This window comes from Sus scrofa, chromosome 5 (assembly GCF_054392235.1).
Source record: "Sus scrofa isolate SSC_HxYL_T2T_F1_AM1 chromosome 5, Sscrofa_HxYL_maternal_Yorkshire_Landrace_v2.0, whole genome shotgun sequence".
Taxonomy (NCBI): domain Eukaryota; kingdom Metazoa; phylum Chordata; class Mammalia; order Artiodactyla; family Suidae; genus Sus; species Sus scrofa.
In genome coordinates this window covers 85,084,370-85,097,891 of record NC_139387.1, presented here as the reverse complement: position 1 = coordinate 85,097,891, position 13,522 = coordinate 85,084,370, and the positions used below count along the sequence as shown (strand labels likewise).

Sequence of the window (13,522 nt, the reverse complement as noted above, 5' to 3'; positions counted from 1 at the left end):
CTATCCAGACAAATTAGGGGAATGTTTACATTTTATAATATTTGATATCTATGATATATGCAGTGATGAAGCGTAATTTTAAATAAACCTGCATGAACCTGCCACCCAACTTAAGAACCAGAACATTATTTTTGAAGCTACCTTAGATATCTTTTTCCATATCCTGACTCTTGTCCCTCCCAATTGATCACTATTTTAAGACGTATATTTATAATTCTTTAATTTAAAAAGTTCATTTTATATGTATATATTGATAAAATATTATATAACTTCTTTTTGAGCTTTAAAAGTATATCATACTGGTTGTAGTCTTCTGTGGCTTGTCTGTTTCTTTGAATAGTATATTTATGAGATTTGTTTGTATTTTGCATGTAGCGGTAGATCTCTCATTTTCGCTGTTATAGGCAGTTCTTTTTTACGAATAATCTATTAGGTATCCATTCTCCAGTTGCTGGATCTGTTGCTTTGTTCCTTTGTTCCTTTCCTTCCCCCTTTCTGTCTCTGCCTCCCACCCTCCTTCCCTTTGTTATTTAACAATAGTGATACCATGCACACTTTTTTTTTTTTTTTTTTTTTTTTTGTCTTTGTAGGGCTGCACTCACAGCATATGGAGGTTCCTAGGCTAGGGATCTAATCAGAGCTACACCAGGGTCACAGCAACGCCAGATCCAAGCCAGATCCAAGCCGAGTCTGCGACCTACACCACAGCTCACGGCAACGTCGGATCCTTAACCCACTGAGCAAGGCCAGGGATAGAACCCTCAACCTCATGGTTCCTAGTAGGATTTGTTAACCATTGAGCCAGGACGGGAACTCCCCAGTGCACACTTTTTTACATGATTCTTGGTCCTAGGTCATAGCATGTGCACGTGTTCAACTTTAAATGGTGGTGACCAGTTGTTGCAAAGGTAGTTGTACAAGTTTACCTTCCCATTAGCAGTGTATAAGAATGCCTCTGTATCTTTACCAACACTGGTGTAATTGGTCTTCTGAATTGTTTTCAGTTTGGGGGGGCATAATCATTGTAATCTTAGGTTTACATTTCCTCAAATCCTAAGGAGGTTGAGCATTTTCTTCTATGTTTATTCACTTTTTTTTTTTTTTTCTCTGTGAAATACCTGTTTTGTCTTTTGGCCATTTTTCTATTAGGCTGTTTTGCTATTGATTTTTCTATTGATATTTATTGTGTGCACTAATTCTTTAGTATTTATAATAATTATCTTCTCCCAATTTGTAACTAAATTTTTTAATGGAGTCTTGGTGAGTAGACATTTTTAATTTTAATGTGCTTCATTTATTGAATTTTATGCAATGTTGGCACTTTAAAAAATATGACTTATTGAAATAGTTTCCTTCCTTGAGCTCATAACAGTTGCCTGTATTTTCTTCCAATAGTTTTTATGTTTTACTTTTCATGCTTAAAGTTTTTTCATGTATGCTGAAGGTAGATTTCCCATGTCATATCTTTTCACATGAATGTCACAATTGTCCCAGTCCTATTTATTGAATATCCATGCTTTCCCCATGGATCTGCCATCTACCATTTTCATATGTCAAGTCTTCCTGGATCTCTTTCTCATCTCTCTGTTCATTACATTGATCTGTTGCCTATTACTGTAACCACTTCTATACTATCTTTAATTGCTATAGCATTATAATTATAATAAGTCTTGGTATTTGGTATAGGGCATGTTCTCCTATCATTATTCTTCAAGAATGTTGGGTGTTCTTGGACTTTTACTTATCAGTATATATTTTAGAATCATCTTGTCAAATACCTTGACAAATTTTTTTTTAGGAGTTCCCGTCGTGGCGCAGTGGTTGACGAATCCGACTAGGAACCATGAGGTTGCGGGTTCGGTCCCTGCCCTTGCTCAGTGGGTTAAGGATCCGGCGTTGCCGTGAGCTGTGGTGTAGGTTGCAGACGCGGCTCGGATCCCGCGTTGCTGTGGCTCTGGCGTAGGCCGGTGGCTACAGCTCCGATTCAACCCCTAGCCTGGGAACCTCCATATGCCGTGGGAGCAGCCCAAGAAATAGCAACAACAACAAAAGACAAAAGACAAAAAAAAAAAAAAAAATTTTATCACAGTTGAATTGGATTTATAGATCTGTTTGGTTAGAATTATATCATTATATTTTTGTGCCTTATTATAGATGAATGTGAAATTCTTCTGCTTAAGTCTTCTTTAATGTCCTTGAGAAGACAGTCTTGCAGTTTTCTGCATGTGGATCTTATGTCTTTTGTTAGATTTGTTTTTTGTTGCTAATCTCTATTAAAGTAGTCACCTTGCTAAATTTTTATTATTTCAACCAAGTCTTTAGATCATTTTGGGTTTCCTTGGTAGACCCTCATATTATCTGAGAACGTCAGTTTTGTTCAGTCCTTTTCAGTCTTTTTAGCTGTATTTCTTTCTTTTTTTTTTCTTTTTTAATTTTCCCACTGTACAGCAAGGGGGTCAGGTTATCCTTACATGTATACATTACAATTACATTTTTCCCCCACCCTTTCTTCTGTTGCAACATGAGTATCTAGACATAGTTCTCAATGCTATTCAGCATGTATTTCTTTCTTAACGGAACTGCGCTGGCCAGGACTATAGTACAGTACTGAGAAAAAGCGGTGGTAGTGGGCATTCTTGTTCTTTGCTTTAAAGGGAATACTGCTTACATCTCACCACCAGGAGTTACTGATTTTTATGGGCTTAACTAAAGGGAGGTGGGAAACATGCCTTCAATTGGGAAATAAATCCCCCTTTCAGAGATTCCAGAAACAGATTTGGAAGTTTTGGTTTAACAAATGAGTTTTATTAATTTCACTTTATTTTAATTTTTTTAAATTGCAGATTTGCTGTTGCTGAGTCTGATTGTAATTTAGCACTTGCCTTGAATAGAAGTTATACAAAGGCTTATTTAAGACGGGGTGCGGCTCGATTTGCTTTGCAAAAATTAGAGGATGCCAAAAAAGGTATTAATATGTTCCAGGTCGTCATTATCTTAAAAATTATTTAATAGTTTAGGTGATGCCATACAAAGAATACTAGATGGTCACAGTTAGTAACTTCAGAGATCTTTCTATGTTGAGTGAAACTCATTTTCACAATTTAAAACATGTCTCGATATTTGGGGAAAAGAGCCTGTTATTTGCCACCAATTAGACTTTGGTTCAAATTCTCATTTGACTGTGTATTAGCTGTGTGGCTAGGGACTTTCAGTTTCTCATCTGTAAAATAGGGAATAAAGATTTTGTTGGGTTCTTGAGGCTAGAGGTAAGGCATGTAAAGCCTTAACACATTCTTATTTACTTGTAAAATCTAAGCCTTTTATTATTCCATAAAATAGGTTTATGTAGTATAAATCACAAAATCTGAATAAAGCTGATATCTAAGCAATTGTGCTTCTTCTTGGTTTTTACCTTCCTGGGGCTGGTGGAAGGTGATCTGTGAAAAGGATTCTGTCAGGGTTTGGTCTGTCCTGGGGGAATGGAGGAAGTCCAGTAGCATAATGTTAGTATTCCTTAGTTTCTCTTAATTTTGCTCTGGGATAGTTACCTGTTTGTCACATGTAGCAAATGATTATTGTTTTATACATGTTTTTTTAATATCATATATCTTTCAAATATTTTTTATCTTCTGTTTTATTCAGATTATGAAAAAGTATTAGAACTGGAACCAAATAACTTTGAAGCTACAAATGAGCTCAGGAAAATTAATCAGGTAAACTGGTTATTTAAATTAAGCGTGTTACTTATTACCTTTATTTGGTGAAGGTTTTTGCACAGACTTTGTACTATAGATTATGTACATTTTAGACATTTTTCTAATTTTAATTCTTGGTAGTAAGAATTTTTTACTAAACAAACTTGTAAGCTAGAGGTGGTATAATGGTATTTAAAGGTTCTTAATTAATCATTATCTTAAAAAGTTGTCTGAGATCTTTCGAACTACTGCTCCTTTACTTTTTCTTAGATGACAGAATTATTTTTCTTTATCCTACTGATTTTTTTCTTATTTAACTAGTGCTTTGATGTTTGCACTAAACTTGCTTATTTCTTTGATTTTGTAGTTGATCTTTATGGTTTATATAGCAAAAGTAATACTAATTTTTTAACAGTAAGAAAATAGGTAGTATTTAAATGTAAACTTGGCCGTCAAATGATACTAAACAGTTACATACTCCTTTCACTTTGCTGCTGAATCAGTCATATTTTGCCATCTGTTGAAACTTTAAGTGGTGGTGATTGGGGGAAAATCTGCTTTTAAATATTATTGCTTATTGCACATAAAATCTGTTGGTAAATATATCAGCTTGATTACAATCGTGAACCATATTATTTTTGCTTGTTTGTTTTGTCTTAGGTCACATAATGACTATGAATATTGAATTTGAGAAATTCAGTTAGTTACCTTCTTTATTTTTAAAAATTGTACCTAGAACAGTGTAGAAATTCATAAATATTTGTTGAATAAAAGAACAATTGTCTTTTAGCAAATACTACTTATTTTAATTGGGATAAGATGCACATTAAATTTATTTGCTTTTTGTTGTAATAAGTAGAAAGAATGAATTAAAGTAAATATTTTAATTATTTGAAATGTGTTAAGAATCCTAATATATTTGAGTAATTCATTATTTTAGAGTCAAATATGCGTGCATCTTGCATTACTTGTTTTAATTTTAGCTGACTGCTATGTCTCCTAGGCTTTAACTTCCAAAGAAAACTCCTGTCCAAAGGAATCTGATAAAATGATTAAGTCAGCTGAAGGAGAGAAAAAACACGTGGAAGAGCAACAGAATAAACAGCAAGCCATTTCAGAGAAAGATCGGGTAATCCAGAAGGATTCCAATATACATATGTTTTGTTGAGTTTACTCTTATTTTTTTGTGTATCTGTTAAGTTTCTGTCCTTCCTAATATTATATTAAAGTTCTTCTGGAGTTCCCGTCGTGGCATAGCAGAAACAGATCCGATTAGGAGCCATGAAGTTGCGGGTTCGATCCCTGGCCTTGCTCAGTGGGTTAAGGATCTGGCATTGCTGTGGCTGTGGTGTTGGCCAGCAGCAACAGCTCCGATTAGACCCCTAGCCTGGGAACCTCCATATGCTGTGGGTGCGGCCCTAAAAAGACCAAAAGGAAAAAAAGTTCTTCTTCAGTAAAAACTGAAAATTAAATATACTGAAATTTCTGAGTTTCTACTAATTAAAACTTTGAGTAATTGATGACTTAATACATAATTAAAAATTTTTTAATTGTATTTAAATGTATTTTAATGTATAGTTTTTATTTATGTTTAAGAAACATGTTTGAGCATTTTAATATATATCTACATAGTTATAAATTTAATATAGAAATAAATTACAGTACATTTGTATTTTTTATTGATTCTCCACATGAACTGTTTCTGATCAAAATTTCTTTAGAAATACTGAGTTGAGATTTAATTGAACATATAGCCTTTCATGGACCTACAGAGGATTCTTAATAAATACTTACAGAATGATTATTGATTGTGATATATCTGACTCTGATTATAAATAAATGTTATTATGAAATCTAGTACACACATTCTAATATAGTTTAATTTATCACATGTTTAGGCCTATTAATGTTACTGAAGAATGAGCTAAATGGTTTGGTACTCTGTTCCTTCACAAAACTTGTTTGAGTTAGGAAATTCTTTTGTACAGATTCTGGTATAACTAAAGAGTATAATATTTGGGCCTATATTTATTAAACTCTATTAAGCTATGTCCAGTCTTCAGTTAGTAAAATAATGGTTAATGCTGCAAGGTAATATAGTTGCATACTTTTTTTTTTTTTTTAAAGTCCTGGAAAGAGAACACCACCATTATAAAAAAAAAACTCAGGCAGTTTCCTTGTGATTCTAGCTGTTAGGATTTGGCACTTTTTTCACCACTGTTGCCTGGGTTTAATCCCTGGTCTGGGAACTGAGATCCCATATCAAGCCCCTGCTTGCTGCAGCCAAAAAAAAAAAAAATCCAAACTACTATTCTAAAACATGTGTCCTGGATTTTTAACAGTTACAATATACTTTAACTTATGATGTCATATTGATAATATAGTTAAAATATTTCTATAGATTTGAATTCAACTAATTTCTTGCATGTTTTTTGTTTTCCATACTTTTCAAAATGATAGGGGAATGCATTTTTCAAAGAGGGGAAATACGAAAGAGCAATTGAGTGCTATACTCGAGGGATGGCAGCAGATGGCGCTAATGCCCTTCTTCCAGCTAACAGAGCAATGGCCTATCTGAAGATTCAGAAGTGGGTATTGGTTACTTTTAATTCTTTTCAGGATGAAAATGTAATTTACCATAAATTGGCATATTAGATAAATAATAACTTGAAATTTAATTCATTTACTCGTAAGCATTAAAGTTAAATGAGAGAAAATGTGTGCCTGTCATGTATTCAGTAAATGTTACTGCTAAGATATTTTCCCCAGTTTTAGTGGTCTGGGAATACACAACCTAAGACTTTTTAATTGTTCTGTGTTATTCTGAATTAGTGATTTGAAAAGTATTTTTAACCTCAGAACTCTGGGCAGAATATTATCTGGAAGCATATACCATAAGTAATAAAAGGGACTGGATGATATCATTGAAGCTGCTGATCGATTGCATATATGACAAAAACTTGGTTCTATGATACTAACCACATATTTCTAGATGCACTCAAGGGCTCCCTTTTGGACAATCTGTAGGATAATATCTGATGACAGAAAGCATGTCTTCTATTTCTTTGTATCTTTACACACTAGTAACAATTAAAAATTCCTATAAATATGGATTCTAAACTCTTTTGGTGCCACAGATCTCTTTGGCTACATGGTGCACCTTTCTTAAGATAATTTTTTTTTTGGCCATGCCAATGGCATGAGGAAATTCCCGGGTTAAGGATCGAACTTGCACCACAGGAGAACTCCTCAAGATAATATTTTTAGATGTGTAAATCACACATTTGGGATTACAAAGGAAACCAACTATACTGAAATACAGTTTTTAAAATATTAAAACTTGTGATCAGTGGTATGTATACTTTTAAAAATTAGCACTGCAGATTGAGAAACTACATTTAAAATATAGGCAAGTTAAAGTTTAAAAAGTTTGAATAAAGCCACTTGAATTTGGGGGTGTTCTTTGACACATCTTCCACATTTTAATTGGCAAGTAAGTTTCTGGGAATGCAGAAAGCAGCACAGATGATTGCATTACCAGGGTGATAACAAGACGTCACTCTTTGGCATCTGAGTGATTGCTAGGTTTGGAGTTGCTTGCAAATTGGCCAGCTCTGTCATAGGAGTGTCTGTAAACATAGGTACTGTGATCACATGCAGACAAACAGCAGGTTAAATTACTACTGTATTTCTGAAATAGTTGTCATATATCCAATATATCTGTAACAAATGTAATGTGACATGAAAATATCTCTGATTTTTATTGGTGACAGAGTCATAGGTACTGTTTTTACTCCTGTGATTTGTTCTCTACAGTTACAATTGAAAGCCACATTTCCTTTTGAAGTTAATGAAATAAGGATTAATGTTTTTCCCATCCAGATTTTCAGATCTCTCAGAGTATTTCAGGCTAGGAACTCCTGTCATAGAAGTACATTTTGATTGTTTAGTTAATTTAATCTCACTGAAACTAATAGATATTGGAGATGTATCATTTTGATTAGAGTAGCAATCATTGCATAGCTTGCTAACGTGTGAAAATTTTGAATTTTGCTATTCAAGAATTGGACATGATTTAAGAATTGCAAGGCCTAGATTTTTAGGTTTGACTAATGCCAAGAATAATACCTTTTAGTAGGTGAGAGATTATATCTACACTTATGGGAGCTTTTTAAATTTAAAAAAAAATTTTTATTGAATTTTATTTTATTTTGTCTTTTCAGGGCTGTACCCATGGCATATAGAAGTTCCCAGGCTAGGGGTCCAGTCAGAGCTGCAGCTGCCAACCATAGCCAGAGCAACACCAGATCTGAGTGGCGTCTGTGACATACACCACAACTCATAACAATGCCAGATCCTTAACCCACTGAGCAGGGACAGGGATTGAACCCAAGTGTTCATTGATACTAATCGGGTTCATTACCACTGAGCCATGACAGGAACTCTGAGAGCTCTTTTTTATTGTGTTTCATTGCTTTAGGTGGTAACCACAAGTTAGTGGTATTTTTTAAACCAAAAGAACCTTATGACTTTTATTTGTATCTTTTTCTAGTTGTTTCTTAGATTCATACTTTCTAGAAGTTTTATCTACTACATGGTGACTGCTGTCAAATATTACAGACTAGATGAGGAGTAAGGAAAGGAATGACTTTTCAGACAGGAGTTTGAACTAGAATCTACAGGGGTAATGTGATTAGTGAGATGATAAAGCAGATTGAGTGTCCCGGTGCAGGTTCAAAGGCACAGGAGTAGGAAAGTCCATGGTACCTTCTGGAAAAGGCAAGTGATCCACATGATGGCTGGTATGCAGGAGCAGTGGCAGAAATAAGGCTGGAGAGTCAGGCAAGCCCCTGAGTTTGTGTTCTTCAGAGGAGCTTGACTTTATCCTGAAGAGTGCGGGGCCCTGCAATATCTTGAATGGGAGAATGATTATAGTCAAGTAGAAAATTAACTATGTTTTAATTGGTCATTGAAATTATGTGTATGTTTTTTATATTAGAGACTCACTTTATATGAGCTTTCCTGCAAGCTGCATTTTTTCTATTTGGTAATTTTATCATGTTTAATAGATATGAAGAGGCTGAAAAAGATTGCACACAAGCTATTTTATTAGATGGCTCCTATTCTAAAGCTTTTGCTAGAAGAGGAACTGCACGAACATTTTTGGGAAAGTTAAATGAGGCCAAACAAGGTAAGACTGTTTTTGTAACAGTCCACACTCACTCATCCCGTTGAGACTCCCAAGTTATAGAAGCAGAGATTTGCATAGTCTTCCCATGGTTCAGGGATATGGAGCTTAGAGAGGTACATTTCCTCTCACAGTTTCTATCATGAATAGGTTAGCACATTTGAAAGAATACAGCTTCCATAGTGGAGCTGATTATCTTTTAATAGCATTCAGGACAATCTGGCCAACTGCCAGTCAAAACTAATGAAAAATTTGAATTGTAGCAGAGGAGGAAAAAAGAAAAAGGCAAGAATGAAAAGGAAGGGAATTAGGAGGTGGAGGATAATGTGAGATCTAGAGTGATACTGCCCCTTTTCTCTCTCTTTTTTTTTTTTTTGTCTTTTTGTCTTTTCTAGGGCTGCACCTGTGACATATGGAGGTTCCCAGGCTAGGGGTCTAATTGGAGCTGTAGCCGCTGGCCTACACCACAGCCATGGCAACTCTGGATCCGAGCCACATCTGCAACCTACACTATGGTTCACAGCAACGCCAGATCTTTAACCCACTGAGCAAGGCCAGGGACTGAACCCATAACCTCATGGTTCCTAGTCGGATTTTTTAACCACTGAGCCACGATAGGAACTCCCTGCCCCTTTTTTCTTGATACTAGTTCTTCTTTTTTTCATGATGTTTTTAAAGTATTTATTCTGTTAGTCATTTTGAAGAACCAGCTTCTCTCTCGTGTGTGTTTTCTGTCTTATTTATTACTGCTTTTTATTTCCTTCCTTCAACTATCTTTTGGTTTAATTTGCTGATTTTCTAACTTCTTGACACATTGGTACTTAATACAGCTGATTTTCAGCCTTTGTTTTTTGATATGTTCATTTAAATCTGTCAGTTTAAGTCTGGCATCAGCTGTAGCCCATGCATTTTCTTATGATGGTAAAGTGTACATAATATAACATTGACTGTTTTAGCCATTTTAAAGTGTATAGTCCAGTGGCACTGAGTACATTCACGTTGTTGTGCAGCCGTCACCATCGTACATCTCCAGAACTATGCCATCATTCCATTCTGAACCCTCTACGCTCTTCCCTCCAACCCCTGATAACCAGCATTCTACCTTCTGTCTCTGAATTTGACTATTCTTAGTACCTCAGATAAGTAGAATCATGCAATAGCTGTCTTTTTGTGTCTGGCTCACTTAGCTGTCTCTAAGGTTCATCCATGTTGGAGCATATAACAGAATTTGGTTCCTTTTTAAGGCTGAATAATATTCTGTTATGTGGAATGCTCTTAGATTCTATCTTATGTTTGGTGAGTTACCCTGTTTGTTAACAATTGAGTTAACAGTTTTGTTAACAGTTCAGTTTTGATAAGTTAGATGACCTCTAGGCCTCAGTTGTATCATCTGTCAAGTGGAATTCCAATGAGAATTTCTATAAAGCAACTAGAACAGCACTCAGTAAGTGTTAGTTCTTATTATTGCTCACCTGTTTTCTAGTGTCCTGAGTAAAACTTTTTGAGCTAAATATGGGGTAACTAACTAAATATATCATGCCTTGAACCTTATCTAGTATTCTCACTAATTTATTATATTTCTTAAAAATTTATTTTAGATTTTGAGACCGTTTTACTTCTGGAACCTGGAAATAAGCAAGCAGTAACCGAACTTTCTAAAATTAAAAAGGTAATTTATTCTTTCCACCAAGATACGATCTTATTTTCTGAAACATAACACATTTATTTGTTGTGTGATTAACTTGAGAATATTTGGATAGTCATGATTACAAATTTGTTTTCCAGGAATTAATTGACAGAGGACACTGGGACGATGTCTTTCTCGATTCTACTCAAAGGCAAAACGTGGTAAGACCCATTGATAATCCACCTCATCGAGGATCAACTGTAAGTAAAGCCCTTTTCCTTTCTATTTAAATATCAATGTTGTATTAATAAAAGTTGAAGACAAATTGTTGAATTAATAGACTCTTAAAAGAAATAGCGAAATCTCTTCCTAGAGCCCTTTTTAGAATAGTTTTACAAGATACTTCTTAGAAATATTGACAAAATTGGGATAAATTGAGCTGTTTAGAGTTCTCGAGTAACTTTTTCTTTAAAAGTGACTTAATTTAGCATTATAAATATTTCTACATATTTTTTTATTTTAAAGGAATTTGAAGCAGTTTTACATTTTGTAATAATTATTTTTCATTTCTATTACTATCCTTATTTGAGATTGGAATTTTATTACAGTATTCTTACATCTTCTGTGGGGTTAGATCTAAGGTTAGCACTTTGGCAAAAATCTAGTCCAATGTACTTCATTTTATTGTGCTTATCGGATACTGCATTTTTTATAGATTGAAGGTTTGTGGCAACCCTGTATTGAGCAAAGTCTCTTGACACCATTTTCGCAGTAGCTTTTGCTTACTTCTTCTCTTTATGACATTAAATTTTGGTAATTCTCACAATACTTAACTTTTTCATCAGTATCATACTTGTCATGGTGATTTGTGATCAATGATTTGTTACTATTGCAAAAAGATTATGTTTTATTGAAGGCTTAGATGATGGTTAGCATTTATTTTGCAATAAAATTTTTTAAATTAGGGTATATGCTTTGGTTTTTTTTTTTTTTTTTTTTTTTTTAATGACATAATGCTGTTGCTCATTTAGTGGAATATAGTATAGTGTAACCATAACTTTTTTTTTTAATGGCCTCACCCACAGCATGTGGAAGTTCCTGGGCCAGGGATTGAATCTGAGCTGCAACTGAGACCTAATGCCACAGCTGTGGCAATACTGGATCCTTTAACCACTTGCAAGTTCGAACCCTGGCCTGGGAACTTCTGCATGTCATGTCATGTCATGGATGCAGCTAAAAAGAAAAGAATAGACCCTGCACATTGTTTTTGCTATACCATACTGTTTTCTGTTAAGTCCAGCAAAGCCAGTTTTTTCTTACAATGTTGGAACAAAAAGAGTAGCTAGTCAAATTCAGCAGTTTGTTTTGTGCTGAACCTTTAATATTGAATCACTTAAGGCAAATAAATATATATGTAATATATATAAGATGTGACCATAGTAATTTCTAATATTAACATAGTATTATATATAGGAATTATGAAAGATAAAATACATTCAGGAAAGTACATAAGACAAATTAAGATTAAAGTAAACATCCACGAAACCACCAACCAGGTCAAAAAGTTGAAAGGTATCAATCTCCAAAGGTTGATACCTCTTCCTGTGTGCCTTTCACTGATTATGGTGATTATTGCCTGGCCTCTTTCCACTTGCCTTCAGCTAGGCCGAGGTACTCCTGTCGTTTGATCCTCATTTTTCATCGCTTCATTGCCTCTGGGATAAACTCTAAACTCCTGACATGGTGCGCAAGTTCCTTTATAAACTGTCTTGAAGCAGCCTTTCAGGCTTTGTCTCCACCACTCCTTCCCCTGCACCAGCCCCACCAGACTTCTGACCCGTCCACTGGCTATGCCATACCCTTCCACTTCACCATTCCTGGGTACTTTTCTGTGAAGCTCCCCTGATGTCAGTTTTTATCTTCCTCTGTGTTCTCTTAGCATTTTGTGCCTTCACCTTTTGTAGTGCGTATCCCATTGCCTTGTAATTACTTATTGATGCATTTTCTTTCTCCTATTTAGACCTACATATGGTAGATGCTCTGGATCTTTTTGTTCTTTGTGTTTTCAGACAGTATAACTCCAAATTGAATTTACTTATAATTGGAATATTGGTTGTAAGAACACTGTAACCTTTTAATTGTGACCCTAAGATAGAAAACCTTTGTATGTTGATGTAAAGAATTGATTTTAATTGTTTTAGAAACCGCTCAAGAAGGTTATTATTGAAGAGACTGGTAATTTGATACAGACTGTTGATGTGCCAAATAGCACTACTCCTGCTGCTCCAGAGCATAATCCTATTAATCTAGCAAATGTAATAGCAGCCACAGGCACGACAAGCGAGAACTCAAGCCAGGATGACCTTTTGCCCACAAGTGATATCCCAAAAGCAAAAGTATTGAAAATAGAAGAAATCAGTGATCCTTCAGCTCTGCAGTGAGTAGATATACTCTTATTTGATAATCATCTAGAATGGTAATAATTCCACTAGAAAATTGGTATTACTGATGAGACTTCTGGTTTGTACTCATCACCGTAATTTTTGGGACTGTCTAAATTCACATTCTAGTTTTCTTGTTTTTTTCTTTTACTTAACTATGAGAGATTTTGCTGAAGGAATGATCACTTCCTTTACCACAGGGAGGAATTTAGAGATGATAAGAGAAAGTATCTAAAACAAATTGATTTCATGAATTTTTCTTTTCAAAAACTTAAGTAAATGTTTCACTTTGTAATTTAGCAAGAATTAATTTTTTTAAAAGGGAAGCTTCATAATGTAGGTAATATCATTATTATTCTAGCCATTACTTTTTAAGATTGTTTATGGGCTCTTTTTTTTTTTTTTTTTTTTTTTTGTCTTTTGTCTTTTTGTCTTTTTGTTGTTGTTGTTGTTGTTGTTGTTGTTGTTGTTGTTTATGGGCTCTTTAAATTTTGTTTGGAATTGTAAAAATAGTCATGGGAGTTCCCATCGTGGCTCAGTGGTTAATGAATCTGACTGGGAACCATGAGGT

At 34.6% G+C, this 13,522-nt stretch overlaps 1 protein-coding gene across 48 annotated transcripts in view; it reads left to right on the top strand.

Annotated features, from left to right (window-relative positions):
• Positions 1–13,522, top strand: part of RPAP3 (RNA polymerase II associated protein 3) — a 167,157-nt gene that overhangs the window by 10,973 nt on the left and 142,662 nt on the right. For 46 of the 48 annotated variants that reach the window (XR_014804121.1, XR_014804117.1, XR_014804129.1 and 43 more), the window contains exons 6-13: positions 2,844–2,965; positions 3,643–3,713; positions 4,699–4,824; positions 6,156–6,283; positions 8,765–8,886; positions 10,482–10,552; positions 10,669–10,770; positions 12,712–12,947. Coding sequence is in view for 28 of the 48 variants with exons in the window: in XM_084957274.1 (XP_084813400.1) it covers positions 2,844–2,965; positions 3,643–3,713; positions 4,699–4,824; positions 6,156–6,283; positions 8,765–8,886; positions 10,482–10,552; positions 10,669–10,770; positions 12,712–12,947 (978 nt within the window). In the remaining 20 variants the exon portion in view is untranslated. Of the gene's footprint in view, positions 1–2,843; positions 2,966–3,642; positions 3,714–4,698; positions 4,825–6,155; positions 7,701–7,830; positions 8,887–10,481; positions 10,553–10,668; positions 10,771–12,711; positions 12,948–13,522 lie in introns of those variants that run through there. The other 2 variants (XR_014804134.1, XR_014804136.1) reach the window with 2 other exon arrangements.